Consider the following 27,332-nt stretch of genomic DNA (forward strand, 5'->3'; position numbering starts at 1 on the left):
GCTTTTTTTTTCCCTCCCTAAATAAGCTAACATTTAAACATCCTCTTGTATTTCAGAAGAAATCCCTAAGACAAGTTATTGGGGAGGAAAAAGGCAAAGTCTCTAGCAGAAGTGTTGGATTAGACACAGCTACTTCTCGCCCTGTAGAAATTGGACAACCACCTGATGAGTTTCACCTATCTCCTTCTAAACAATGTTGGATCAAGGAGGGATCTTCCCAGTATGGAGGCTTTCCAGGATTCAGTAGCAGCGACGGAGTATTAAGGGAACTGGATGATGGACAATTTGAGCAAGAAGATGGAGTCACTCAGGTCACATGTATGTGATAAAGTAAGTAACTGCATCAGATGGACATGTACATAATTCATGCAAATGTTTTAAAAAAAAAAAACCAACATACTACTTTAAATGCATTGGTATAATCCTCTGACTTCTCCCAGACTCATTTTGTATTTTTATCTGTTTCTTTGTTGTGTTAATCCTACTGTAGTAATAATACTACTGCAAAATAATTTGGTTTTCTGTCTCTCTTTAATAGAATAACTACATGACTGGGTGCTCTGCTAACTTGTTAATGCTTTTGACAAGCAAGAAAGCAAGTTCTGCAAAACAGTGACAGTTTGAATTGTGTATGAGGGAAAAGAACAAGGATGTTCAGGATTTTCCACAAGCTGGAGGAGTGTTTCTTTTCTTTTTTTTTTTTTTTTTTAAAGGACATTGTAAATATTGGTGGGGAAAAAAAAGAAAAATGAACTATCTGGCTGTTGTTAAGTTTTAATATAATTTTCATTTTACTTGCCTTGCATAAATTCAAAAGCTTAGAGAAATATAAGTCTTACACTAGAGTGTTAATAATTTAAGCTACGTTCAGACTTGGTGTGTACAGAAAACCTCTGGAGGCTGTAGGCAGACTCCTGTAATGTAATTTCACCTGTGCAGGTTTTACCAGGGTTCCTTGTACATCTAAGCCAAAAGCTATCTGAGCATATAGCTTGTGTAATGACGTATTCATAATTTACTCATGAGTGGAAATTAAGAACCACTCACCCTCTGACTTGCAGGCTATGAAAAAGTAGTTTGAGAAACTCGCTAAGAAGCATTGACGGCAAGGTGCACAATGATGCTGGTAATATATAGGAGGAAGAAGTAGGCTAAACTTAATAGGCAATATTAGATTATAGATTATATACAAATATGCTGATATATATAAAAAAAATTTCTCAGCTAAATGTATCTCACACTGGGTAAAGTGTATTCAGCTGCATCAAATACCAGAAGGAATGTTCAGAGGAAGGGATGAAGCTGCCGTGCTTCCATCCTCACTGTGGGGAGGAGCTGCTTGCGTTAAGGGAGGTTAACACTGGCCGGGCTCTGTGGGGAGAGGCAGGAACAGGAATTATTTCTATGCTGCTGTCTTGAAATTACATTTTACAGAGGAGAAACTGAATAAAAATGCATCTCCAAAAGATAAATGTGATTATAACTGAAAAATGCATTTTTCAGTTAGTTTTAGAAGTAAAAGCTATAAATGCTCATCACACTTAAGCTAATGGAAAATAATGTGGTCAAAATGAGAAATCAGAACAGAACTGAGCAAATGTATTCACAACACTTCTCTCAATGTTTGCAGCACAGCACACACATCACCCAGGGATTTTGATACCTGCCTCTGTGTGTTGTACTGCAAACACTGAGAGAAATGTTGTGAATACATTTAACTACACCACCCCAGTCCCCTGGAGCGGTATCCTACCAGCTGCCGTGGGAGTCTCCCTGTCCACAGTGGTAGATGCTGGCACTAAATGCAGCGGGCAAATGAATGCAGTGACAGGAACACCAATAACTGACTCCAAACAAGCGCCCTAGGTGATGACCAGGATGGTGGAAGTCAGACTGCGATCTCTGTGGCAGGGAGCCGTGCAGAAAGAACATTGGCTGAAGCTGCTTATTTCAATAAGCAAAAAGTAACTCATGAAAGAAAAAACTTACACTTGCTATGATAACCAAAATTAGTGCAAAGCCTTAGTGCTATTTCAGTTTATTTTTACAAGGGGAGGGTGGGGGGGAAAACCATTTCTACTTTCAAGGTCATCGTGGGACTTTGAAATGATTATTGCTTTGGAGCTGCTTCCCAATTTCATTATGAAATTGTTGTAGGCAGGCTTATTGTTTATTTTTCACTTTGGAAGAGCAACTCTTAACAACTGTTTGCAGCAGGTTTGGGAGTTTTTCCCAAAAAAAATCCCAGCCCTGGAGCTGGAGACATTCCTTCAACTTCTTTTTCCTACTGCACATTGTTGAAAAGGGCAGCTTCTATTTTCTCACTTGAATTTCTTAAGAAAAACGTTGACAGCCTAGCAAAATAGTTCTGAGTTGTGACTGTTTTAAGAGCCAAATACACGCCAGTAGAGCAGCAGGGGGACTGTGCACACCACAGGGAGCAATGGAAGCGCGGGAGTACCTGTGATAGTAGACACAGTAAGAAATCCATTCGTGCCAAGGCTTCTCTCCCTGCTTTCCAACCAGCATCACAGATGCGGGGCATGAACCTCGCGTTCATTCCCTGTTTGGAGGCATCACGTGGGAGAGGATCGCCCCGCTAACGGGGAGAGTGCTGGGCTGGGTGTTCCCTGCAGAGCCTGACCCAACCGCCGCTTTCTCACGCAGCCCCCTACTCTGTGAGCAGGGGTCATGGTCACGCAGTAGCAGGGATCTCCTTCATGGTACACAGATGTGGAAAAAATTATGAAAATACATGTTGCATCTGTCTCTGGCAGAAAGCCAACTCTAGCATATTAAAAATGGGGTAACAGCTGGTCTTGTGCAACTTGGAATATGTTGCTGTACTTCGAAAAGTATTTTTCACAAGTTAGCCAAAATTCTCATGCGTGTGTAATTTTAACTACTGGTGGTTCTCCATACAAGTCAAACCTGTAAAAGCAGCAAAAATTGGTCAAAAAACCTAGGAATTCTGAGTATTCCAAGTTAAAGCTTTTAAAGTATATCAAAGAAATTACTGACCTTTTATAAAGCAGTATCCCTGCTTAAGATGGTTAACAGTAGTGAATCCTAAAACAAAACTGAACTACAACTATTTATATAACAAGTTACAATGTATAAAGTACTTAATTGAATGCAGTTAATCTTTCTAGAATACATTTATTGGATAAAAAGAATCCTTTAACTTTTAACTGAGATCTTTCCATATCAGCTGTTAAGAATGCAGAAAGTTCAAATAAATTAGTCCCTTTTTAAAAGAACTTTTCTCCTTACGATTAATGGGATGTACACAAGGGAGATTGTTTTGGAACAAGGGTAGAAATTGAGTATGCTCTGGATGTCCACAGGTACACTCTAAATATCCCCACTTTTAGCAAGAAAGGCTTTTCTTCTTAAAATGAAATAAAGCCTTATTCCTTTTCAGTAGCCCACAGTTTTAACTGTGCTTTAATCCTTGCTCTTGAATCTCACAGGTGTTGACTGTGCTGCAAACCTCTGTGAATTTCCTTCTCATCTTTTTAATTCAGTGTAAATATGTTAAATTGCTTCCTGCTTATCCACTCGGCAATTCCTATATAGTTAAGGACAGCTGTTTTTATTTTAATGCCATTTGTCTCACAGTATGTAAAATTGCCCCTGCTGTAGAAACATTAATCTAGATTGTTTTCCTAGCTCTCTATTGTCTTTCACCTCACAGGGCTACATTTAGGCTCTGTATTGGAAAAAAAATAAACAAAATACAGTTCTTCACCTGGGAAAAAAAAGTCAACCTGACAGGAGCCAAGATAGAGATCTGTAAATTGAGTGGCATGGAGAGGGTAGCAAAAGAATAAATTCTTCAGCATTCTTTTTTTGATACAAGAACTCAAGGGAATCATGGAAGTGGTAAGTAGCAGGTTTGAAACAAATCGAGGTATCTGTTCAGCTAAGCGTAGAACTCCTTGCTGCAGGATGCTGTTTATAAAACTACATGGATTTAAAAGGTGACTGAAAAATTCCTGAAAGGAAAGAAATCACCCTATTCTCTCTGAAAGTCACGGAACCAGAAACTGTTGGGGACTGTGAAAGCTGGTCTGACCGACTACATGCTTATCCTCTTCTTTAGATTATTGTAAGCACCGGTGCTTCAGCCCTGGTGGGCACATAGCTGAGTGTTCTCCTGCTGCAAGGCTTGCTTTCAAAAATCAGGGAGAGTAAGTTGCTTGCTCAGCCTGTGTGAAGACTGCGCAAGAATTATCTGACTTCATGCACTAGTTGAAGAACACAGAATAAACCACCCGTCTTCCTAGGGCATGGATGCTAAAACAGAAATAACTGAAAATGCTTTTAAAACAAATGATGGAAAATCTTCTATTTCTTTCTTTCTAGTAAAAAAATCTGAAAGCCAACTCTATCTTACTTGGAAAAGCAAAAAGGGGAGGGTGCATTTTGGGTATGGGGAATTCTAATTTAAGCTACTTGTTACATCACCTGGTCTTACACAAACTAGAGCATTAAGGTATGCCTCTATTAGTGTTGTGACCAGCACCGTCCATTATTAAACTAATTTTATAAATCAGAAGAGCTGTCAGAAAGAGTAACTCTGGCAAATGTAATGTTTTGTGTATGCTCCTATTTTACATATAAATATATATATACACACACACAGAGTTCAGTTTTCATTTTACCAGAATGTATTTTATGTACTCAACTTCTTATTGAAAGAATTGGAATCAAACTTAAAGCATGGATGCATTCTCTGACAAAAAAATAAGTACACGTACTTACTCAATAACAGGGCTTCAGTTAGGAGCTTGTGTGTCTGAAATGTAATAGGAAAGTCCCTTACTTCTATATGACAACAGAAATGCCCTGCAGCTATTAAAAAAGGACAGAGAAGGCAACCAATGCTGTTCATGAACCTCTGCAAAAGACTGTTTATACTTTCTGATTCTAAAATTGTTTGGAGAGGAAATATTTTTCTAGTGTTCACAAGCAGGGAGAAACTATCCACTGTTAAAAAAAAAAAAAAAAATTGTGCTCCTAATTGTCAGAACAGTTTATTTACATACCTGGTCAAATGCACTACACTGCTGCTTAGCTTCTGTGTTTCTGGTCTGTAACATACTATTTTCTTTTTGTAAAGCTAAGATCTTTTCTATATTTCCGATAGGAAGCTTCTCACCATTAAAAGCACTTGCCAAATCAGCTACCAGTTTCTTTATTATGGTTGTCTCACACTGACATTAAATGGGTTAGATCAACGTATACCTTTTCTCAAGCCAGAATTACTTTTTTTGCAGTCTTCTCTGTACATCCATACAGCTCACAAGGCAAAGCTTGTTAGACTTAGCAGCTATGAAGAGCTGATGAGGTTTTCCTTGTTCTTAGTATATTCATCTTTTGAAGGTAAAAAGTGCAGGTTGCTGTCTTGACAATTCCCTATGGCTTAATTTAGAGAACAGTGTTAGTTAGGATTTAGACTTCTCAAAGCCAAGTTCCTGTATCAGAGTTTCGACAACTGGTATGAATTAAAGAAGGGAACATTCCTGACTTCAGGTAAGTGTAACTTGAAAGAGACAAAGTGGTTTAGAGGAACGGGTCTGGTGACATGTTCTGATCTGTTTAAGCAGATAAACTTTGACAACATCTGAGAGAATTAAAATCTTAAAAGGAAAGTAGCAAAATCACTGTGGCTGACTTGTTGCAAGATATGCTAAGTCAAACATCAGGAAAAACCTCAGTGACTAAGGAAAAAATCATCTGAAAGTTACCCTTTGCTTACAATATGCCCTTGCGTCTGTGACATGCTGTCATCATGTGCTTATTTTGTCATCTCAGAGGTCCTCTTCTAGATCTCCCTTACTTTTTAATTGCAGAACCATCATTTTCTGATTTGAGAGATGTATAAACTTGAGGGATGTATAAATTTGAGGTCTGACTTCAAGATGCTAATGAGTATTGTATTTTTCTACTTTTGAAAGAAGAAATACAACTTCACTTCAGCACACCTTGTAGCAGAGATGGGAGAGCACCGAACTTTCTCTTGGAAGCACTCAGTTGCCTGCATTCTTGGACGACACGAAAAATGAGAATCACTTACCAAAATATAGCGGTATGGATAAAGAAACAGTTTAATTTTATCCTTTTTTTTTTTTTTTTACAATATAATTCAAAGACAGTCTTGATTTCCCTATCATGTAGAGTCTAAATTAAACCTGTTAATATTTATTAGACAAATCAATGGTTTGCTTAGGCTAACTGAAGTTTTATGGTACCATTCAGGCACATGTGTGTACACAGTACTCATGTAAACAATAGCAAGGGAAAATACAAGCAGTGTTTCACTTAGGCCTTATATAAAATCAGCTTAGTATAGCAAGTCAAATTTACAGTGCAAATCTGAATGACAATAAACAGGATTAAAACTTCCCGAGTTTGTTTTGAAGTTAAATTCTTAAAGCATAAGAGGAAGAAAAGAGGTTTGAAATTTTAATGCAGTCCTGAGCACCACATCACTTTCTTCAATTTTGTAGAGGAAATGTAGTTAGCAACACCAGTTACATGTTTTTGCCTGTCTCCGTCACCAGGGGCAATATAAGCACGCAGAGTGACTGTACAAAGAACCGCACTGTGGATGGTCCAACAGCAGACTGTTACAAAACTAGATACGTTTTACTACCTCCAGAATACAGTCATCCTACCTGCAGTACAAACTTCAAGATTTCTATCAAAAATCAAGTAACCTGGTCTATACAAGGCAAGTTATAGCTAAGTGTATAGACAGTAACTAAAGCTACTTTCACTCGGACACCATCTCATGCAATTACCCTGCTGACAATTAAATACAATGATAAACATGAGACAAAAAGAGCTGCTGCAGAATGCAGCTGTTGAAGTACTTAAGCTTAGTCTCTCTATTTTCTCATGGTTTAAATTCCCTTTACATCCAGGTGGTAGAATTGCTTGAGGTGTGCTTGATTCATATAAAGAAAAACAGAATTTAAGGCATGTTTAGCATATTATGAAAAAAGACTTACTAAAAATAGGTGGAATCCCTTCTTTCCAAGTAAGTACAACTTAGAAAACAAAGTGTAGATTACAGAAACTAGCTGAGTTAGCCCATTCTGACCTGCTTAAAGAAATAAAAAGAGGACCCTTGGCAACCTCAGAGAGAAACAACCAGCTAACTTCTTAAACAGCTAAGCAAAATTCATTTAACGTAAGAACCCTGCTAGTGCTTTTAGACCCTGCATTCATGTATGCTTAGCAGTATGTCTGCTATATTCATCTCTAAAACATTTAATTCTATCATTCTAGACATAACACAATTAAGCAGCACTCATGGAAATTGTCAGTTATTGCAAATCTGCAAACACAACTTGAAATAAACATCTGATAGGGAACAGAAGCATGAATCCAGATCTTTCTGTCACAGAATGTAATTCAGGTGAATGAAGAAAAACAAAAAGTATGTTGAATATATGATCAATTCTTGTGAAGAATCAGGTTCAATATTTCAAGTACTTAGAATATTTTTACTAGGAATACAAGCAAAGACTGTGCTAGTGTGTTACGTAGTGTAGCATGAATATTTATGTGAGGTATAATCTGTAAGCAGTTGCCATAAATATGCACAGGTATAAACCATTGACTTTTCTGCCACAGTTACTCTTTAGAGAAGTTGTGGACTGGAGAACAGCAGAGGTCTGCCTTAACAGGACAGAACCTGTCCCCTGCTGTGCACAAACCTCCACTGTTAACAAAAAAACAAGTCCAGAAAGTATGTTAGATGTATATCAAGAATATATATATGTTCAATAGCATAGTGAAATTATCCTTTTGGTATTACTAATACTATAGATCCTATTAGTATTTGGATATACACATAGAGGAATATGCACATCCAAAAGTAAATCTTTGAAGCCATCTTAAAAAAATAAAAGCTAAATTAGGAATAAGCTATATTGCAAGAAGCTTCCTGCAGAATTATATATTTAAGGTGATAATCTTTGAACTAAGACTTAATATAGCTACTGCATTAAAAAATGGCTTGCTGTGAAATCTTAATCTCCCCACTTAATTTTCCCACCCAGTCGGACACATCTTCAGGATTGTGATTCAATGATTGTTTAGCAGCAATTTTAGAGAACTGTAAATTCTTTTATTAACAGGCATTATAAACAGATACGACTACTTTTATTTAAAAACCATGAGTGCCACATTGATGAATATACAGCTCATGAATAACTTAAAGTATTTCCCATATTAAAAGGCAATGCACACAGCATACAAAAAGTATACTAAACAAAGCTATGAGGATACGTGATTGAAGTGTCTAAAATGGTATATACAGTACATAATTAATGTTTTGTTTATATTCAGTACAGGCTTCTGTACTGCCATTCCCATCATGCCTCACTCTCCCCTGACACTGAGTTCTGCACTTCTTCTTCCAAAATGGGCACAATCAGGTTATCCTTGGACATCAGATTATACTTCATCACAAATTTAGTGAACCGGTGACACAAGAAAGTTTCATTCTGGAGATGAAAAAAGGGGAAAAAACAATATATACAGAAGGAATATTTTAAACAATGGAGGAGAACATACTAAAAAAAACCCTGCTTATATGTAATTGCCCCATTAGATTTACAAGTTTTAGAAAGTAGTTATACTTAAATGGTAAATTTATATTACTTTTAAGTCTTTGCTTTACTGCTTGCTTATAGTTACTTGCAATTAACAAAAAACCCTACTGAAGTTCAGGCTTAAGTCACAGCTCAATTCAACAGCACTTAGACAAGAATATATTCAAGAATGAATGTAGTCCTGATCCACTCTGCGAAAAAGAATTTTAACGTATTGTGGAACTCCTCCTACATACGCTATCCCCAACAGAACAGGGCACAACCATTCCACAGCCGTTCCAGCAACCTGAAGTGGGATTTGGCAAAGGTTACATCCAGCTATACCCCTTATCTCCTTTCTACCTGTTATTTTCTACTTTTCCATGTAAAATAAAAAAAGTTGGAAGTTACTGGAGGTGCACAAGCTGCCACCAGTTACTGTTTCTTTGCAGTTTTACAATTATAATTCCTTAACTGTTGAGTAACATATACAAACAGGAAACATATACATAAGCAGTACTAACTATACCAAGTGCTTGAATACACTCAGGAATTTTTAAAACGATGAATTTGAGTTGTTTATACAAAAACTCTCAAATTCTGACCTTTTATCCAAATGAAGGGAAACCATAAGTGGGTAAACTAATTACATAAATTAATTTACATTTACATATATGTATGTATAACACAGCATTTCAGTTCTTACAAAACTATAATCAATACTTCACTTGAATGCAAATCTTCTGGTAGGATTAAAAGAAAACAATGTAATACAATTACATCACAGCTCTAACTTGAGTAAATGCCCTTCTTTCAAGATGTAATTTGAAACTACTTACTTCATATTCATCAAATATCTGCCGGTGATGAAAATAAGCATGTGAAAATATTCTGTAAATCCTTCGGCACACTGATCCTAATTTGGCTACAGAGGATTCCTTTATGCTAACCCTGTAAGCACCAGGACAAAAGTTAAAACAGGTCTACCTGAAATGACTACCGAGATACATGTTAATGTGAATTCTGGTTGTTAAATTATACTATATAATTGCATATGAAATTTAGACGTAAGCATCGCAGATACCTGTGTCTGCAATTGCTTATTTGTGCAAGGAAGATAAAAACGTTGGTGCATACTCCGCATTTAAAAATTGTACTCTGACTACACAAACAGTTTTGCCTGTATTTAAACATCATCAGTTATTCTGGTAAGGGCTGGATTTCTGGTTTCTAGCATTGATGGGCAAAGGGAAAAAGACTTCAGTTGTACCTTCTTGCCAATACCGGATTCCTAGAGAAGCACAATGTTGACTTCCCCAGGTAGGTCTCCATGACCCAATATGCGGGCTGCCCATTCAATACACTAGTCTCTGTCTTCTGTGGTCGCTGATGTCCCCCAGTAGATTGGTGTTGGCTTATGGTGCCTTTCAGTGGCACAGTGTTTAAGTCCTTTGAGTCACTCCATTTCTCTAAAGGCCATCCTGTCACTTAGGCTGGCACTACTCCAATGGAAGCCCCATGACACCAACAGATATTAGTAAAACAGCTTCCACCTAAAAAGTACCTGTCAGCTCCAGTAAATGGCAACTATTTGAGTAGGTAGGAATTCTTCCTTGGTTTAGAAGTGACAACAGGTCTACCAACAAGTGACACATGCTGCAGGATTTCTGGTATTTTCAGTAGTAGTCCATGAAAAATGCATTATGCATTTCCATGTGCTTTGTAAGTGTTTAGGTGCCACCTACTCTCTCCCTCCTCCCAAAAGAAGGCATTTTTACCTGCTGGGGAAATATTTATTGCTATTCAGAAGACATGCAGCTCCATCAAGTGTGTGTCTGGTGTAGTCTATAGCAGGACACTACAAAAAGAGACAGTGAGTGAGCACGTGTATGAGTGCTTGTATGATATTGTCATATAACTTGTTTAAAAAAAAAACATTTTAATTATGTTTTCTGATGCTTTTAACTTCGCTGGTCATTTTTATTCCCAGAAGTTTCACATAGCTTCTCTGAAGGTCTCACTACATTTCCTCCTTAAGTGAGCCATTTCTTTTCTCTGTTTCACAACCCATGTAAATTATTTCAAGAAAAAAGTTACTATGGAAATGTGATTATGCACATGAGTAGTGAGTTTCATGCGTCTCCTTAAGTAAAGCTGCATAATAAGAATACATACTGGAAGTACACCAAAAGGAAAGGTGATCGTTATCTCACAGTTCATTTGTTTCCCACATAGTCAAGTTGCCAGACTCTCTTTTACAGCCTAAATTAACACCTTACCAAAAAAACCCAACCAAAAAAAAAAAAACCACAAACCAGACCTGCACCTAAGTATATCAATGCTTTTTACCTTGGCAAAGAAAAACAAAATCATTAGTGTAGCTAGGTGTATAACAAGCCAAGCCCTGGCTCTGCGATCAAGTACACGTAGAGAAGGAGGAAGAAAGTAAAGATGAACTGAGACAGGCTGAGAGCAGGAATGTCTCTCCATTTTGCCATTCCCCAATTTCAGTAAGAAGACTTCTCAGTTACACATTTTTGTCATCAGTTCAAGATTGCGTTGCCCACTACTGACCATTAGTTGATACCTATTATCAACATGGAAAACAGTAGATGAACGATGCGTGTTCAGAGATGAAAAAGCAGCCTGAAGCTCTCCAGTCTAGCTGAATGAAACAGACCTTCTGCATGCCAATATCCTGAATGGTGATGAGGGTTAAAGGAGGGAGTGGGAAAGAAGTTGGCCTTCCGAGCTAAATCAAGGCATCTCAGGAAATTAAAAAAAAACACAAAAAGAAGCTTACAGGACAAAAAGGATAAGGTTAAGAAGAACCAATACCTTATTCTGGAAGGTGAAATACAAAGATAAATCTGACAGACTGCACTATCACCATAAGCAACAGCAACAGAGAAAGACCTTCTGAAGGGGGAAAAAAAAAAATAAAAATCAAGTGGTTCAATAGGAGATCTGAACAAAGTTTAAAGTAATTGGACACTCAGGTAGTCAAGCTACTGCCATGCTGATAACCCACTTGACATAAAGTATTTTTATGACTCCACTACCTTTTAGGAGTAACTTCCCTAAGAATGTGCACATGCGGTCACTTTTCAGAGTGTCAGGCTTATATGCCTAGTGCCATGGATCGACGCCAAAGTTTGAAGAGGACAGCCTGTTCTCAGCATGTACTCTTCTTTCAATTGAACAAAGACCTTTTTCCATTGAGTTTCAGGCTGTCTCAACACAAATTAAGAGAGAGAAGAGGGGAATGTGCAAAGTCTCTAATACTGTAGTGAAAAGCAGCTCCTTCCTACCTCACCCCGTTCTTTTGTAAACCGCTACAGAATGGGAAAGAAGGAAACCTCAAGTGACATTCTTAACCCACAGAAGCTCTCAGTCTGACTAAGAAGCCAGCTATAATAGTCTCCCTATGAACATGTGAACTGTGAAAGAAAATCCTACATGAATGGGGTCGGTTTTCCAAAAAACATCCGTACCTCTTTGGGAGTTTTATGAGCTGCACAAAGAAAAATCCATTGTTCAGTTGCCGTCATCTGAGTACATGTGTCTGGGTGACATTCACTCTGTTAAAACAATTGTTCAGTTATGAAAACCACCCAACAGCAAAAATGAGTTGATCTTTTCAAATCACTTTCTTGCCCTGTCCCCCAGGTTATTTGCCAGAAGTCTTTAAAACCCTAAAAAACTCTTACCTCAAACCACTGCTTAAGTCTATGTGTATAAATTTAGAAGAAGAAAGCTCTGCAAACTCTGCATCTTACAATACAAAAAAGGTCTCCTCCCTGATACAATATAAAAATATCAAGAAAAGAATTACCTGAAGCTTGACGGCTAGTCCATTGAGTTCAAGGCAGAATTGTCTAAAAAAATTTGAACACAGCAGCATCAAAATCAACAATTTTTTTTCCCACTAGAAACATCTAATACAAAACAAGGTTATACATTCTTCACAGATTTCTCAACATTTTTGAAAATGATTCTTGTAAAGTGGAAAAAATACATCAGAACATGAAAAAAATCATACTTAAAGAATACCACCAAATCATTTCAGCTGATGTCACACCTAAAAGGCAATAGGCTAGGAATTTACACACTATAAAAGGACTACAAGTTGAGAGAGACAGAATTCACACCAGCATTTTTTTTTTTACTCAGCAAAACAATTATATTTTTAAATTCTCACCTGACAGTAGAGGCTGAGCTTAACAAATAATTCAGTGGAAGTGTTTAAGATATCAACTTTGTTACGGAAGAAAGTGCTATTTCACAAATACAGATTAAAAAAAATAATAGAACACTTCAAGAAAATTAATTCCTTAAGAGTGTAAGTTTTAAATTCATATAGCTGGATCATTCCATCCTTCTAACATATACTTCCTCCAGATCAATTAAGTGGCTAAAGTCCCACCACAGATCATTAACAGAGTGGGACTTCTAGAAATACTGTTTTCACTAGAATGAACCTGAAAGTGCATTCTTTAACTTAAGAGAATTCACCCCTCCATCCTACAAGAAAAATCTGAATAGATTTTCCAAAAGTGACAATTATTTAGTGACAAGTCACTTCTATGAAGCTGCAATGACTTTCAGTGTATGCGAAAGGACAGGAAATTCTTAAAATGTGTCTTTTGCAATTGTATGTATACACTTTTTCCTCCTTTGAGGATTCCCCACATCTATTGGAACTATGCCAGACCAGAGGAGAGAAAAAGAAAACGGGAGGCAAAAAGTCAGGATATATAGATCTAGGGGTAGCTTAGAACTATTCTTATTCCTGAAAGTATATTTGACACACTTTAAGAAAAAAAATCTGGACACAAGGATACTAAAGTAATGGCAGGAAAAAAGGATTAATACATATGTATTAACAGGGTGTAAACCTACCCTACAACTGAAAAATACTTTCAGGCACAAACTACCTAGGCTGAACATATTTTTTACACTGCATAAAACAAACTGAGAGAAGGACAAAAAGTTTTGAGTTTCCTTACAACTAGAAAAAGAACTGTAAGACATAGGGACTCTTGCTTTCCCAGCTAAAGCCTATTTTCCTGCAAGTTCCAGAAAAAGCACTGGGAGCATCTGGAAATCACATTCCCAATGAGTGGAGATGAAGAACTGATGATACCAGGAGAAAGTGCTATGGAAATTCATGACTGTATTTTCATATTCAAAACATGCTAGTACAACTTTTGAAGTGAGGTACAAACATTTTCTTAAAAAACATCAAAAACACTAGATCAGAACGCCTCATAAATCTTTAGAAAGAACAAGGAATTCAGAAAATAATACCAAAGTATAAAAATATTTAATAGTAGAAATATCAAGTTTCATTTAAGTTACTTTCGATCTGTCCTATTCAAAAAGACTCACTACCACTATCAATGAACAAAACTTAGAATCGGGACACTATGTTGACAAAAGATGGATTCTTACCTTAAATGTTCATACTTCCACACACCTTCATCCTGGCCTTCAGGAGGTTCAAGGATCTTATCAATGTTGGAGCAGTCTGCCCTTATGTTTTGCTGAATATACTAGGAGAGGGGGAAAAAATAAATCTAGATCTTGTTGTAATTATAGTAAGACAGTATATTTAGGACATTACATCTTTGAGGGACTGACTTTTTCTCTTTACTTAAGAAGTGACTGATGGACTAAAAAGTTAAAGAGTAGATGGGTAGAGTAAGAAAATTGGTATAAAAAATGACAGATCTGAAAAATGCCTTTCCTCAATTAGAAAAGGTAAAAGAATGAGTAAATTTTACAGCTTTTTTACAACATCCTTCTCAAAAGAAAACCCCACAGGAAACCTCACCATTTTCTTAAATCTGATTTGTTTAAACCAGACATGGGAATTCTACTTATTTCTGCATACACAATTAATAATTACCATTTTTTTAATATACATAGGGTGCTTATGAAATTCATTCCTGTGCAGCAACATTCTAAGCAGATAAATGGCATGCCCTGTTCCCTGTCTTTTTACCAAAATACAAAACTTGGGAAACTGAACTTCTTAACAACATTTCACATATGTTGTTCTCACAGTGAGAATACCTGTTGAACAGCTAACGTACTATCCATTTCTTCAAAGGATTCATCAGGCCAATTGTAGAAATCCTGTTAAAAAAAAAATTTAAACCAATTTCACCATAATAGAAGGGGAGGAAGACAAGCGCACAACCTACAATAAGCTTGAACATGCAGGAAAATAGATGTAGAGGTAGTTTACACAATTCCAGGAAGCTACATCTTAACAGAAGCAGCACGCGATCTTGGCAAGAACAGGGTGAAATGGGACTTACACTCCTAATGTCACAATAGTAGAACATCTTGAAAGTTCTGTGTAATTCGACATATTATAAACATGGTCTCTCCCCCACATCTTGCTGTAACACCTATATAGCCTGTATTTTTTAAATGAAATATTTGCATAGAGTGCCCGTTTTACATGTTAGACCATGTAAGAATGGGGAAGAAAAGAGGTCTGTAGGGAGTAGCATTATACAATTATTATTAAACTAAAAATCCCAGTATGTTCTAGTAATAACACACCACGGAAAACATCGTCTCTAAACGGAGATAATATAATGCGGAGTTGGCCTAAGTTGGTACTACATTCTCTTGGTATGGCCAGCACGCTGCATAACTGGATGGTTATCAGCTCTGCTAACCCACGGTGTTTAGTATTGTTAATGATAAAACCCTTCTGAAGTTTCACCTCAGGTCCAGCTGTACTGCCGTGTTCTGCTGCAATTCACATCTGGTGCAACTATGAGAGTCCCAGACATACGCATTTTCTTACTTCGCACTTTTCACATCTAAAATTTAGCGCTATTCCCTCTTATTATCCAGCCTCCCATAGCCATCCTAGTAGATGCAATGACTCAAAGAAAATGTTCCAACTGTAAAGCTTAGCGATCTGTTCTTGAGAGAATACAGGCATCTCTAGAGAAAGGAGTGAATATCCAGTGTTGAAATATCATTAAGTAATTGTATTTACATACTGAATAGCTATACCACAGTGTCATCCAAAATTAAAACTTAAATACAGCCACAAAAAAAATCATATGATTGCATCACTATAAGCAAAATTCTTCAAGCTACATGAACTTTATAATATACTTTATAATATTTGACCAAATCTAGGTCTATGTCCAGCTTACTGTTTTTCAGAATACCCCAAATTTATCAAACCGAAGGCACACAACGTTCCGTTTCCTTCATAGATTAAACATGTATAGAACGAACAGATGTACAGGGTTGTGTAATAATTTTACCCCTGTATGTTATGACAAAGAATAGGGTGAGAAAAGAGATGCATTTTCCTACAACATCGTGTCATATACTGCTGTTTCTGACCACGAGTTCTCCCCATAAAAGCAGAGTGAAAAAGTCTTGCATAAAGGCCTCACAGAAGATTACATCTCTGAAATGATCTAAAAACTGTAGCTCATGTGTTTGAGATGTGCCTTTTCAAGATGACCTTGAAAGCCCAGAAATAAATCAATTTCATTTTGATTAAGAGAAACGATTTGACAGCAGCCCAGGTTCACTGTGAGAGGAGCGCGGGTTACGCAAGGGCGGGATGACTTCTCTCTCCAGAGGAACAGGCCAGGTATCGTCCATCTGACGATGCAGAACTCCCAACCGAGGGCTACTTGTATGACCACGCCGTGATCTCACTCAGGTGATTATGGATGTAGTGTTTTAATAGCAACAACAGCAATACGTTGACACCTATTAGAAAAACAGCCCCGTGCCTGAAGGAAGCCTAAGCTCTGGGAAGCAACACTTCGCCTCAGCTAATACCCAACGCCAGCTCGCCAACGCTGTCGCTGTCCCCGGCACCGGGGGGATCGCACCGCCGGTAACAACCACCGCGCCCCGGGACGCGGCTCGCTCCCAGCAGCGAACTGGACGTGACACGACTGCGCTCCCGCACCGGAGCCCGGAAACCCCGGGGAAGCACGGCGCTCGCCTCGCCGGGGCAGCCGGTGCCGCAGCGACCTTTTTCCCCGGGCCGGCAGACGAGTGCCCCGCGGGAGAGGCAGCCGCCACGGCCCCCGCCCCGCTCCCCCGCGGCCGGGTCTCGCCCAGGCCGCGGCCCGGCTGCGGGGAACAAAGCGATCCGGCGGAGCGGGGCCCGCCGCCACAGCCAGCCCGCCCGCCCCGGCTCGCAGCGCTGGGCCCCGGTAGGCCCGGCGAGGCCCGCGGCGACGCCCCGACGGCCAGCCGGGCCCGGCGCCTCGGCGGCGGCGCTGCTCGTCCCCGCGCGCGAGCCGGCCGCGGGCCGCGCGGCGGCGGCGCCTCACCTGGGCCTTGGTGCCCGGCCTGTTCCGCCTCAGCACTGCCGTCCCCTCCGCCATGACCATAGTGACAGCGGCGCCAGGACCCGGATGCGGCAGCGCCGGGCGGGGCGGCGGGCGAGGGGGAGGAACGGCCGCTGCGGCTGCCGCCGGCGGAGGGAGGGGCCGAGCAGCCACGGGCGAGCAACGGCCGCCGCGCGGCGGGGAGCGGGAACAGCTGCCGGGCGGGGCGCGGGGGCGGTGCTTCTCGCGAGAGGAGCCGGGAGGCGGCAGAGCGGCCCCTCCCGCCCCCGGCGCGGGGAGGCGGCCCTGAGGGGCGGCGAGGCGGGCCCGGCCCCCTCCCTCCCTCCTCGCCGCCGCTGCGGTACGTGCTGCTCCTTCTCCTGGCCGCGGGGGTGCGCGGAAGAGCCGTTCCCCGTGCGGGGCCGGGGGCGCGGGGTAGCCGCGGCCGCTTGCCTGGCGGCTCGGGCCTGTCTGTGGGGCAGCGCCGTGTGGGCACCCGCGGGCTGTCTGGGGAGCTGCTTGGACAGCAGAGCTTTCCTGTGAGCGCTATGTTCGTGAGGGACAGCCGGGTCCCCGGGAGGCGGGGACAGTTTTAACGGTGGTCCCTGCCACTTTCTGTCCAGGTCGCTCGGTGCCCGCCCGAGAAAGCGTGAGCTGCACGGCGAGGCCGGTTTCACGACAACCAGAGATTGTCTCCAGAGATTAACCAGGTGACGGGTTGTTTGAGAAAATGCGTTCTTCAGATTTCATCCCGTTTCATCAGTATCCCTCTGTCAGCATCTGACTGTGCGTGCTCTCCCGCAAGGTCAGTCCTCGCTTGCTCTGTACAAGTCCCTGGACAACACAACTGAGTCGATGAAATTTCGTACAGTATAAATCATAAGGGTGTAAATTTTTTAAAATATTTCATTCCTATATTAAAGATACATAGTTGTTAATGCTAAAAATAAGGAATAAAAACCCCTCCAACAACCGCGATTTGGGGCAAAATACTTCAAACAAAGTAGGTACGAAGCCTTTCTAGGTTTCAAAGGTGGGATTGACAGACTTGTGAGTTTGGTGTGCAGAGGTCACAGGCTGCTGTGCTAATGGAAAACAGAATTAGTCTGGGTTTCAAAGTTTACCAAGTCGGCTGTTATATGTGTTGACCATATTTGGGAAGAAAACATAAAAAAGGCACTGTTAGCTTATAGTTGGCTGATAAATAGGTCCCTGTTACAAGCAAGTAGACATTCTGGAAGACTAGAGTGGCTCATACTATTTCTGTAGGATAAGCGAGAAGAAAATTATTTGGAAGCTGCTCTGTTTCTAGGGAACAGACGGTAGGAAAGAGTACAGAATAGGTAAGTAAGGGTGAATTGCTTCTGTCTGTGAGCAAGAGTGATGGAGCAACAAGGTAGAGACGAGATACGTCCCCTTATACAATCAGTAAATAAATGGTTGCAGTTGTGTGTTGTTTCCTTAAAAGTGGAGAACGCCGATACCTGATGCTGCCCCTACTTCCACTGCATTACAGGATGAATGCTAGGTGTGGTTCCCCCCCGCTCAATTCATTTGCTCTAAATAACATGTGCTTCCCCGTGTTAAAACCTCTTCCTTCTACCCAATGAGAGTTAGAATACGTGAAACATTTCTGGGTGGAAAACATTGAAAAATCTCTAATTAGGTGTTCCCATTAGAAAGCAAAGTGCATTCTGAATACTTATTTTGCTTGGGCAACGCCATAACCAGGATCTTGCCTTGTTCTGGAGGCCAGGTTAGAGCTGAAAGCTGGACAGTGTGCGAGCGATGAGAAATAGGTAACGGGGTCATCTCCTGTGCGGGCGCACGCACCCAGCTAACCAGCAGTTTATATTGACAGCAATGGCAGTCCGTTCACTTTACACTGTAACAGAGGTGGCATTCCTAACCTTAGGCACCTGAGTTGGGTTTGCATGAGTTACTTTTTTACTCCTGGACAGCATTCCTGCCCCAGAGGTGTTAGCTCTTTGAGGCACGTAGTGAAACTCAGCACTTTCTAGCAGTTTGTGTGAGAAACCATTGGGATAAATTAGTGCATTAGAATGAAGGGTACAAATGACCTATACCTCATTAGATCAGCTGTAATCCAACATTAATTTTTTACGAGATTGATATTATAATTAGCCAGTCCCAAAATAAAAGCAATTCTAGCTGTTTAAATCCCTTAAAGTTCAGCAGCTTGTTTGGTTTTGGTTGGGTTTTTTTTCCTATCATCATTTTCAAGGTTTAGCTGATATCTAAAGCACAGAAGAGTTGGGTATTTGACATTTCCATTTGTCCCTGACTTTTATTTCATGGACATCTTGCTTCTAAAATGCAAATAAATCTGGCTGTGAAGAAATACCTCTCACAGAGAAACACGTATCTGTTAGTTCAATCTGCAATTGGCTCACGGTTTTGCAGAAAAAGGAAAGAAATCTGCAGTGTTTCTTAATGAGGATGTTAAACTCTGTAGGTCTCTTGTGTTGCCCCTCGATAATTAACCCCATATTCCTGGAAGCTCATTGTTTTTGTTTTATTGGATTTCAAGTTGTTTTTAAACAAAATCTAATAGACAGTAATTTCACTTTTTGGTTTTCACCTGGTCCTCATTGCCTCATGACCTTCAAGAATGAAAAATGGAGTATTTGGCCAAAATCTTACTGACCATTTCTGTGCTGTTAGGGACCTGGCCTTCCTTTCTTCTGTGATAGTGTGTAAAAAGTTTCATGTTTTTCTTACTGTGGCAGGGTAACATAACCAGGACGATAAACGTTTTCTGAAAACAGTATAACTGCTGCTAATGGAAGCTGTTCTGAAATGTTAAGAAAGGAAAGTAGCAAAAGTAGATGGAATCCACCTTATTTCCTTATGATTCAGACAGCATGAGGAAAGGCTGGGAAGGACTATATCCCCCAAAAAAGTAGGTAGGGCAATACGTAACATTTTTGCCAAAATTGGAGCTTTGAAATAGTCTAGAAAACAGTGGAATAAAGAAGTCTAAATTCCTACAGGAATAACACAGCAAAGAAAGAGCATCTGTGATTGATTCTGTCCTCCCCTATAGCACCTGGGTGTTATAGAATTTGGCATGCAGTTGTGGACTAAAAAGCAGTAACAGCAGATGGATCACCTTGGCTATGTAATAGTTACCTTGTCCTTGCTTCAGTGATGGCCTCATAGTGCAAGAATAAAATGTTCTATCAGCGTGTCCTCCATTTGATTAGGCCTAGGAATGTGCTTTTTTTTTACCCCACATCCATAAATTACTTATTCCCATGAAAGTTTTCATGAAACTGTCACTTTTTAATCACTAGTAGATACAGCCATGCTAAATATTTTCTTAAATAAGCATGATACCAAGCTGCTGAAAATCTGCTGGGGCTGAAAGCATGGGTTGGAGGTAGGGTCGGGGGGAAGAGAGACCTGCGTGGCGTGTGCTAGGCAACACTGCAGTGCGAGTTCAGCGTAACCCTGCAGGGGAGCGGGCTGATACAGCAGTGCTGCTGTGGCCAAGGAGTACAGCACCATGGGGGTGAAGGTCCGTCGTGCAAGTCGTAAGGGGGTGCTACCTCTGGGTCACCGGCCCTCAGATTGCCCCCCCCCCGATTGTAGTTGCTCCTCATAAACAAGAACTGTAAACATTGTGAAACTGTTTGCTGTGAGCAGGGACCCTATGTAAAGTGTGTCTCTAAAAGATACTATTGAAAGAAACGCTGAAATGTTAGACCTAAGCATTTCTCTGTTAGGAGTTGCTTCCAACTGCATCTTTTTCTCATCGAGACCTTGTCTCGTTTCCATAAGGTAAGCAGTTTGTAAATATGTGAAGTACCTTCCCCTTTTTGGTATGTGACTACACCAGAATACCTACCTTATCATGGAAGATAAAGGCACGCTTGCTCTAGTGGAAGATAATGCTTCTCAATGAGTTTCTGTTTCGTTACACCATAAATTGCTTTTTAAGATACTTGTTGTGTGATAATCTTAAGTTTCAGCTGTAACGTGCACTGCTGTAGCTACTAAAGTAAAACTGCCATACGGCAGATTTCAAGAAGTAGGCCTTTTATACTAAGCCACAATTTTCTTATTTAGCATCTTCCCTGTCAGTACATACGCCAGTTCAGTGGGAGTTTAACCACCTGAATGGTGTAACTTTTGCCTGGTTAGCCTACACCTCCAAAGTCACTAGGTGGTAACCGGCCAAGAAGCAGCACCCCACCCAGCGATGGGAGGCAAAAGACATTACAGGCAAGATTGTCAAATGCAGCTCCTGATGGAATAACTGAGTGATAACTGGCATCTAGATAAAAAAGTGGCTCCAGCTCACCTTTGTGCTGAAGTTTAGCTGTGGGGAGGAGGGACCCAAAACTGCCCTGGCAGAAAACGCAGTGTTTCAGAGTATGTCAAAGCTGAAGTCCCCCATTGCAGCTACTGAAGTTCTGAAAAATATTTTTCATTAGTCCTTTCCTGTTATCTCCAGAAGAAAATAAAGCTTATAGTGTATCTAGCAATGTTGATTTTGAACAGCTTGAATGTAATGAGAAAGAAGTACCATTTAACTACTACTAAAGTTTCAGCAGCAACAACAGCCAGCATAGATTTGTTTCAGATAGGTCTACATCAAAACATTTTAAGGCAGCCTATGTTCTCAGGCTGCACTAGACCAACACACGCATACCAACTCTGAAGGCATCATTAGGAACACACTGTATCAAGTGCAGATTTGCGTACTCCTGTGTGAATAACCTTGAATCCTTTTCCAAGGCAAGACAAGGTGGTTAAGATATGCAAACTTGTTGCTTCAGCATTACTCAAGTACACGTCTTGCTATTTAAGAATGTTGCATTAAGGATAAAGGAAATACAATTTGTCAAATTAGCTCTTTACTAAGTTATGGGAAAGTTGGAGATCTGGCCTGAGACAATGTAGTAATCAGTAAAGAAACTTGCTTTAAGATCAGCATCAGCCCCAATTCTGCCCGAGTAACTTCTGGAGGGAAGTTATTTGTTTTCTGTTGGCAAAATGCAGTGAGATATGTAAGAAAAAACATTATAATTCTTATCTGCTTCATCTATGAACAGGATGATTTTGTTCTAGCACAGGTAAGACTAGTGCCAAGCTCCTTTTAGCTTGCTGTGGGAGAGGCTGTTTGCGGCAGGGTGGTTTGTGTGCATTAGTCTTCCAGTGTACCAGTGTCTTAGCTACTGCTAAGACAGAAGTTGTTAAAAAAACCACGTTATCTTAAGATAAAGTTCAATGTGCAAGGGAACAAGCTGAAAGTCCCCTTCATCACTGCATCTGTGTGATAACCATTTTAAACTCATCTCCCAACTTCATACAAGTTTAGGGAAAATAATGTATTACTACAATTGAATTGTTTTTTCAGAGAGATTAGTTCATTACACAATTGAGACTCAGTTTCACTGAGCAATAGCAGAAACTGAGACACAAGCAGAATAGTTTTAGAAGTTTATTGTAAAGACCTTTACAATCTCAGTACAGAGATAAGGATATAAAATGGTGTTGTTTGGAGTAATTAAGGCTGGTTGGTGGTCATCTGACTTTCACTGTTCAATGGAACTCAAGCAAGAGCAACTGATTTCTGACTGTACATATTTTTATTTGTGTTCCATCATTACAGTGAGATCACAAGTTATTTCAGAGACTCAATGCCTGCTTATTATAAAATAAAGGACATTATTTACATGATGAAAGAAAAATTTCAGCATTTTAGTGGAATGGATGACTGATACTGCAACAAGTTTAGTCCACGTATTTCCCAAGAATGTCACCATCTCTAAACAAGTAGTAGTCCTGCAAAGAAAAGAAACATTAGTACCTGTCATATCAGTTGTTTTGCAAATACTGTCTTGTTCTGAAGTCAGGGCTACCACGGTCACGAAGTACAAAATCAAAAGTGAGCTAACCAACACTAGCTCTACCTCTTGATTTCTTGAAAAGATTTTTTTTTTTTTGTTCGTAAGATACTCTTTGGGAAAGCTACCAAGTTGCTATTTTTAATAGCAGGAAGTGCAAGAACTTCTAGAAGACAAGTCTGCAAGCTTTCCCTGTCAAAAGCAAGGATACCCCCAGTAATTTCAGAGCCGTTTAGGGTTCCCTCTACTACATGCTTGGCATACGGAGCCACTTTGTCCACCTAGCAAAGGTCAGGCCAGAGCTTTCCTTGGTTACTTCCTTTTAAGCAGGGGTGGAAGTAGCAAGTACTACAGGTACCAGAAGCTGGCTGGATTCAGCTGCTTCCATTTGAACACCAACAACTGCATTTCTTGAATGCTGCTAACACTATGAAGTAACTACGGTATTTATCACTGTCAGTATGACATTTTGGGAATCAGCTTAATTTGCATTCACAAAGTTGGGAAACCTACCTTATCTTCTAGTACAATCTTAGTACCACCATATTCTGGTAGCAAAACCTTTTCACCAACTTTTACGCTCACTGGCTGAATCTCACCATTCTGAAAGAAAAAATAAATACTTAGTTTTCCACAATATAGACAGATGTAACAGAATTCCTCCAAACTACAATAATCCATCCACATATAAAACATTCAGGAAATCACAACTCCTCTGTATTTTCATTGTACAGTGAAACTAGAATATGGTTTACTAGGAAGAAAAGCACTCCAGTCAATTCTCAGGCATGGGAGTCCTGCAATATTTAGGCAGTAGAACTGCAGCGATTTTCTGAATATAATTAATTTTCATTTAATTTTGAGTGTAAATACAACCGTGAGGTCTTTGCTTGACATACTGAATAGGACTTCACTTAAAGAAAAAAAACACCCAAGAAACCTGAGAAATTAAATGTCAGACCATGAAGCCCCCTTCTAAAATGAAGGGAGAAAGTCCATTTCCAACTTCTATAGCCAAGGCAAATTTCTCCAAGTGCCAGTTAAAAACACCTTCCCATCTTTGTTACTTTGATCAACGTGTCACTGTTGCTGGCAAATCAGTTTTTTAGAAACACCTGATAAAGTTTAATTATATGTTTGTATTATAAATAAAATATTAGCATGTTAGTCAAATATTAGCACCATTTCACAATATAAAGCTTTAAAAATCAGATATGGACACAAAACAGCATGGTATGTATGGAGGGACTCATGGTAAAGAAAAAGTCCGAGTCAACATGCCCAAGTTGAAATTTAACCTGTTTTCTGCTATTGCTACTAACTGAACAGTACTTTGGTGGGGGGGGAAACCCTTCTGATGTTGAAGCCCACAGCCACTAGCATTTTTGTGAAGACTGTCTTTTTTTATGATCCCAGATGCGTATTCAACATGCAAAATTAACAAAAAATTATTTAACAGTTATTTCTTTTGATTCCTGATTTTGTTTTGTCCAGTAAGCCTCATCCTTACGGACAATGATATTTTGCGTAGCACAAGCTAATGCCACATTCTGGGATTCCATCCTGCTCACAAGTCACAGAAATTTGGGTACGTAATCTTTTTAACAAAAAAGGCTGCTGGTCCTTAAAGGTTTTGGCTGAGAAGAGATGAAACAAGATATCCCCCAAAACACTGTTTACGTATTTAAAAGTAAAAAAAAAAAAAAGCCAACCAAAACCACAAACAAAATTCAATTAAAAAAAAAAACACCAAAACCCACACCACTACTGTTTGAAGCTGCTTATAAATATCAATAAATAATATTGATTTTTAAAAGGCAAGTATTTTCCCTTTTTACAGATTATGAAAGGAATGCTGGAATTCAAGGTCAGAGCCAGTCAAAAGAACTTGAGATCTCTACCTCCTCTTTGAATCTGTACTTCCAACTTCAGTCATTGCCATCATCCATTTTTGTGAGCTATCACTACATTTATACTGCAACCATCCCTTGCTTGTGATAATATTCCGGCTATCACCACACCATTACTAATTCTCCCTGAATGTAATGCTTCAGGATATTTACCTTTCCTCTGGCTCCCGATCCAACTGCTACTACCGTCGCTTGTAGCACTTTCCCTTGAGCTTTTTCTGGAATCATGATGCCTCCTTTGGTTACTGTCTCAGCCGCACATCGTTCAACCAGAACGCGATCAAAGAGGGGAAGAAATTTCCTAAATGCTTTTCCTGCCTGTGGAAGTAATTGCACATCGTAACAAGAGGAACGTTACAACAAAATTGCAATTTAAAAGAGTTATTAAAAAAAAAGTGATTTCTGTTTTGAGCGAAATTAATAGTATAAGAGAATTGCTGAGCATTTATTTTTCATAGTAGCAAACATATGCCACCTCTGATTGCATCAGAAATTGCTAAAGACACAGGCAGACGCTGGGCAATCCTAACAGTTCCGCCGCAGGAAGATGTACTCCATCCGGGGGGGACAGGCCACCACCAGATGGAGCAGCCCCCTCCTCTGGCTGAAAAGCTCTGCAGACTTTTAATTCCAAACCCTCAGTTACTATAGTTTGGTGAGCATAATTATTGATTATATGTAGTATATTCATTCAGTTCACAACCAGATTTCATGATGATTAAGGACCTCTTGGGACAGTTGCATTTTTATTTGTGTAGTGTTTTATAGTAAACAAGCAGAAGTCTAGCCAGGTACCCTGTATCAGTCTTTTTCGAGTACTTTCAAACCTTAGCACCTCATATAATGACATACCGCCTCCAAAGTTTGAAGTCTGAAGCAAGAGTGCTGTTACTTGTATTGACTTCTACAAATAGATTGCTACTTTACAGGAAACTTGAGGTTTAAGCCCCTAAAAATAGGAAGGTAGGCATACTTCTGCCTTGACTGCTTCAATATCTGCCTCTGCTTAAGCAGAGTTAGGGTGGGGTTTTTTGTTGTTTTTTTTTTTTTGGTTGGTTCGTTGGTTTTGGGGTTTTTTTTGCAACTACCTACTGTGACATGGCTGCATTTCAGAAACAGCAGTCTAACTCCCATGCACCAGATAAACGCAAACACCGAGTCCCAACAAGCAGGGGTCAGGAAGAAGGAACTTGCTTTGATTTAGAGGGAAAGATGTGGCGACTTGCCAAGTCACATGGAGATAGTGCTCCACTAGACAGGTACCCAGAGCCCATACTCGTAGAAACAACTAGAAACAGGGGCCTGGCATCCACGCGCCCTTTACTGACACTCACCAGTAGGCACACACACAAGCACACTTTAAAATTGGGAGAAAACAAAGTTACAGACAGAGCATGAACAAAAGACAGTATATGAAAGATGTGTGTCCCCTCAACTAATGGTACTACCACAATGATGAAAAACAACAAAGGAAAAGGCTGCCAGTTGTGATCATTTTCATTCTGTGAAGATAACAGCTCTGATCCCCCTTTTTTTCAGAGATGTTCTGTGTTTAACAGAAATAAACAGCCAGACTTACGACCACGAGCATTTCACACGAAGTTATCAGAAATGCTAATTCCTCACGTTAGCAGGATCATAAGAACACAGGCAGCTCTGCCCGTACCCAGTCCTCCTTCAAGACAAGATCTCTATTACGAAGTTCGCGGCCCGCGCAGCCCTGCCCCGCGCAGTTACTGCTAACGGGACGCTCCCGCGGCCGCAGCCAGGGAAGAACGTTTACCCGGAGCGCCCGGGAAGCCCAAAGCAGCCCCTGCAGACATCCCAGCCACCTCCTGGCCCGCAGCCCCCGCGCTCGCCGCTGTCACCATTTCTACCCAAGGACTGCATGACCTTGCGGCGCTCCCAGACCGCTGCCGGCAGCCCCCGCAGGGAGACCCTGCCTGCCAACGCCCGGCGGGGCTGCCCCGCGCCGCGCCGAGCCGCTGCGCCCGCAGGCGAGGGCCCGTCACCTCCCTTCCTCCCTCCCGCGGCTCAGCCCGGTCCCACCGACACGACAGGGACCGCCACTGCCGGCCTCCGGCGGGCTGAGGAAACACCCGTGCGCGGCGGCGTGGCCGCGGGCTGCTCAGGGGCCCCGGGCGGCGGCCCACCACCAGGCCCCGGGGGAACCTCCGCCCTTGCGCCACTGTGGCAGGCTTAGCGGAGCCAGACCCGAGAGCGGCGGCAAAGACAGCGGTAGCGCCGGGGCGCGGGCGGCGGGCACTCACCATGACGGCTGCTGCGCTCCCCGCCACCGAGTGACCGGGCCGCCGCAGGCACACGTGAGAAAGGTCACGGCCTGCGCATGCGCACCCGGCGCCCCGCCCCGGGGCGGAGCCCGGCCCCCCGCCCCGGCCCCGCTCAGCTTTAATTCCGCCGCTTATTTTTCGTCCCCGGGGGTACGCCCCGCTTCCGGAGGCGGCTGGCACACCGGCGGCGCCGCGAACCGCGCTGCCCAGCGCCCGCCGGCCCCCGGGCTCGGACACCCGCCCGGAAGTGAGGTCAGCTCAACTTTGACCTTCGGCGAGCATGAGCATTCCAGAAGGTTCTGGAATTGGCTGG

General features: G+C 41.1%; 2 protein-coding genes and 1 long non-coding RNA gene across 8 annotated transcripts in view; 2 read left to right on the forward strand and 1 right to left on the reverse strand.

Moving 5' to 3' along the window:
• The window catches only part of RFTN2 (raftlin family member 2), a 39,592-nt gene extending 33,181 nt beyond the window's left edge, over positions 1 to 6,411 (forward strand). For 2 of the 3 annotated variants that reach the window (XM_075153595.1, XM_075153596.1), the window contains exon 10: positions 57 to 5,180. In XM_075153595.1, the coding sequence (XP_075009696.1) occupies positions 57 to 326 (270 nt within the window). In that variant the 3' untranslated portion in view covers positions 327 to 5,180. Of the gene's footprint in view, positions 1 to 56; positions 5,181 to 5,963 lie in introns of those variants that run through there. The other variant, XM_075153597.1, reaches the window with a different exon arrangement.
• Positions 6,412 to 8,277: 1,866 nt separating this feature from the next.
• On the reverse strand, positions 8,278 to 27,271 carry LOC142083723 (MOB-like protein phocein). 3 transcript variants are annotated; one of them, XM_075153605.1, is made up of 9 exons: positions 26,999 to 27,271; positions 24,882 to 25,046; positions 14,688 to 14,750; positions 14,064 to 14,164; positions 12,445 to 12,487; positions 12,104 to 12,190; positions 10,388 to 10,467; positions 9,449 to 9,560; positions 8,278 to 8,522 (listed from the first exon to the last, which is right to left on the reverse strand). In XM_075153605.1, exons 1-9 carry the CDS (start codon positions 26,999 to 27,001, stop codon positions 8,391 to 8,393), a joined length of 786 nt encoding a protein of 261 aa, XP_075009706.1. In that variant the 5' UTR covers positions 27,002 to 27,271; the 3' UTR covers positions 8,278 to 8,390. The 3 variants fall into 3 exon arrangements, with proteins under 3 accessions (XP_075009706.1, XP_075009704.1, XP_075009705.1); XM_075153603.1 differs by lacking the exons at positions 24,882 to 25,046; positions 26,999 to 27,271 and adding an exon at positions 16,946 to 17,094; XM_075153604.1 differs by lacking the exons at positions 8,278 to 8,522; positions 9,449 to 9,560; positions 10,388 to 10,467; ... (2 more) ...; positions 14,064 to 14,164; positions 14,688 to 14,750 and adding exons at positions 22,399 to 22,756; positions 23,332 to 23,421.
• LOC142083724 (uncharacterized) lies at positions 17,192 to 24,952 on the forward strand. Of its 2 annotated transcripts, none has more exons than XR_012674152.1 (3): positions 17,192 to 17,303; positions 17,566 to 17,747; positions 24,659 to 24,952. It is a non-coding gene; the product is annotated as an uncharacterized LOC142083724 (long non-coding RNA). The 2 variants fall into 2 exon arrangements; XR_012674153.1 differs by lacking the exon at positions 17,192 to 17,303 and adding an exon at positions 17,311 to 17,481.
• Positions 27,272 to 27,332: the final 61 nt, after the last annotated feature.

The sequence above is a fragment of the Calonectris borealis genome, chromosome 6 (assembly GCF_964195595.1).
Source record: "Calonectris borealis chromosome 6, bCalBor7.hap1.2, whole genome shotgun sequence".
Lineage (NCBI taxonomy): Eukaryota > Metazoa > Chordata > Aves > Procellariiformes > Procellariidae > Calonectris > Calonectris borealis.

What these genes read in the sequence shown, in the direction of transcription:
- LOC142083723 (XM_075153605.1), bottom strand. An exon ending in AATAAATATTTCCCCAGCAG is followed by an intron (nt 9,561 to 10,387) that starts GTAAAAATGCCT and finishes TGGTGCTTACAG; the next exon opens with GGTTAGCATAAAGGAATCCT. An exon ending in AGATATTTGATGAATATGAA is followed by an intron (nt 8,523 to 9,448) that starts GTAAGTAGTTTC and finishes TTTCATCTCCAG; the next exon opens with AATGAAACTTTCTTGTGTCA.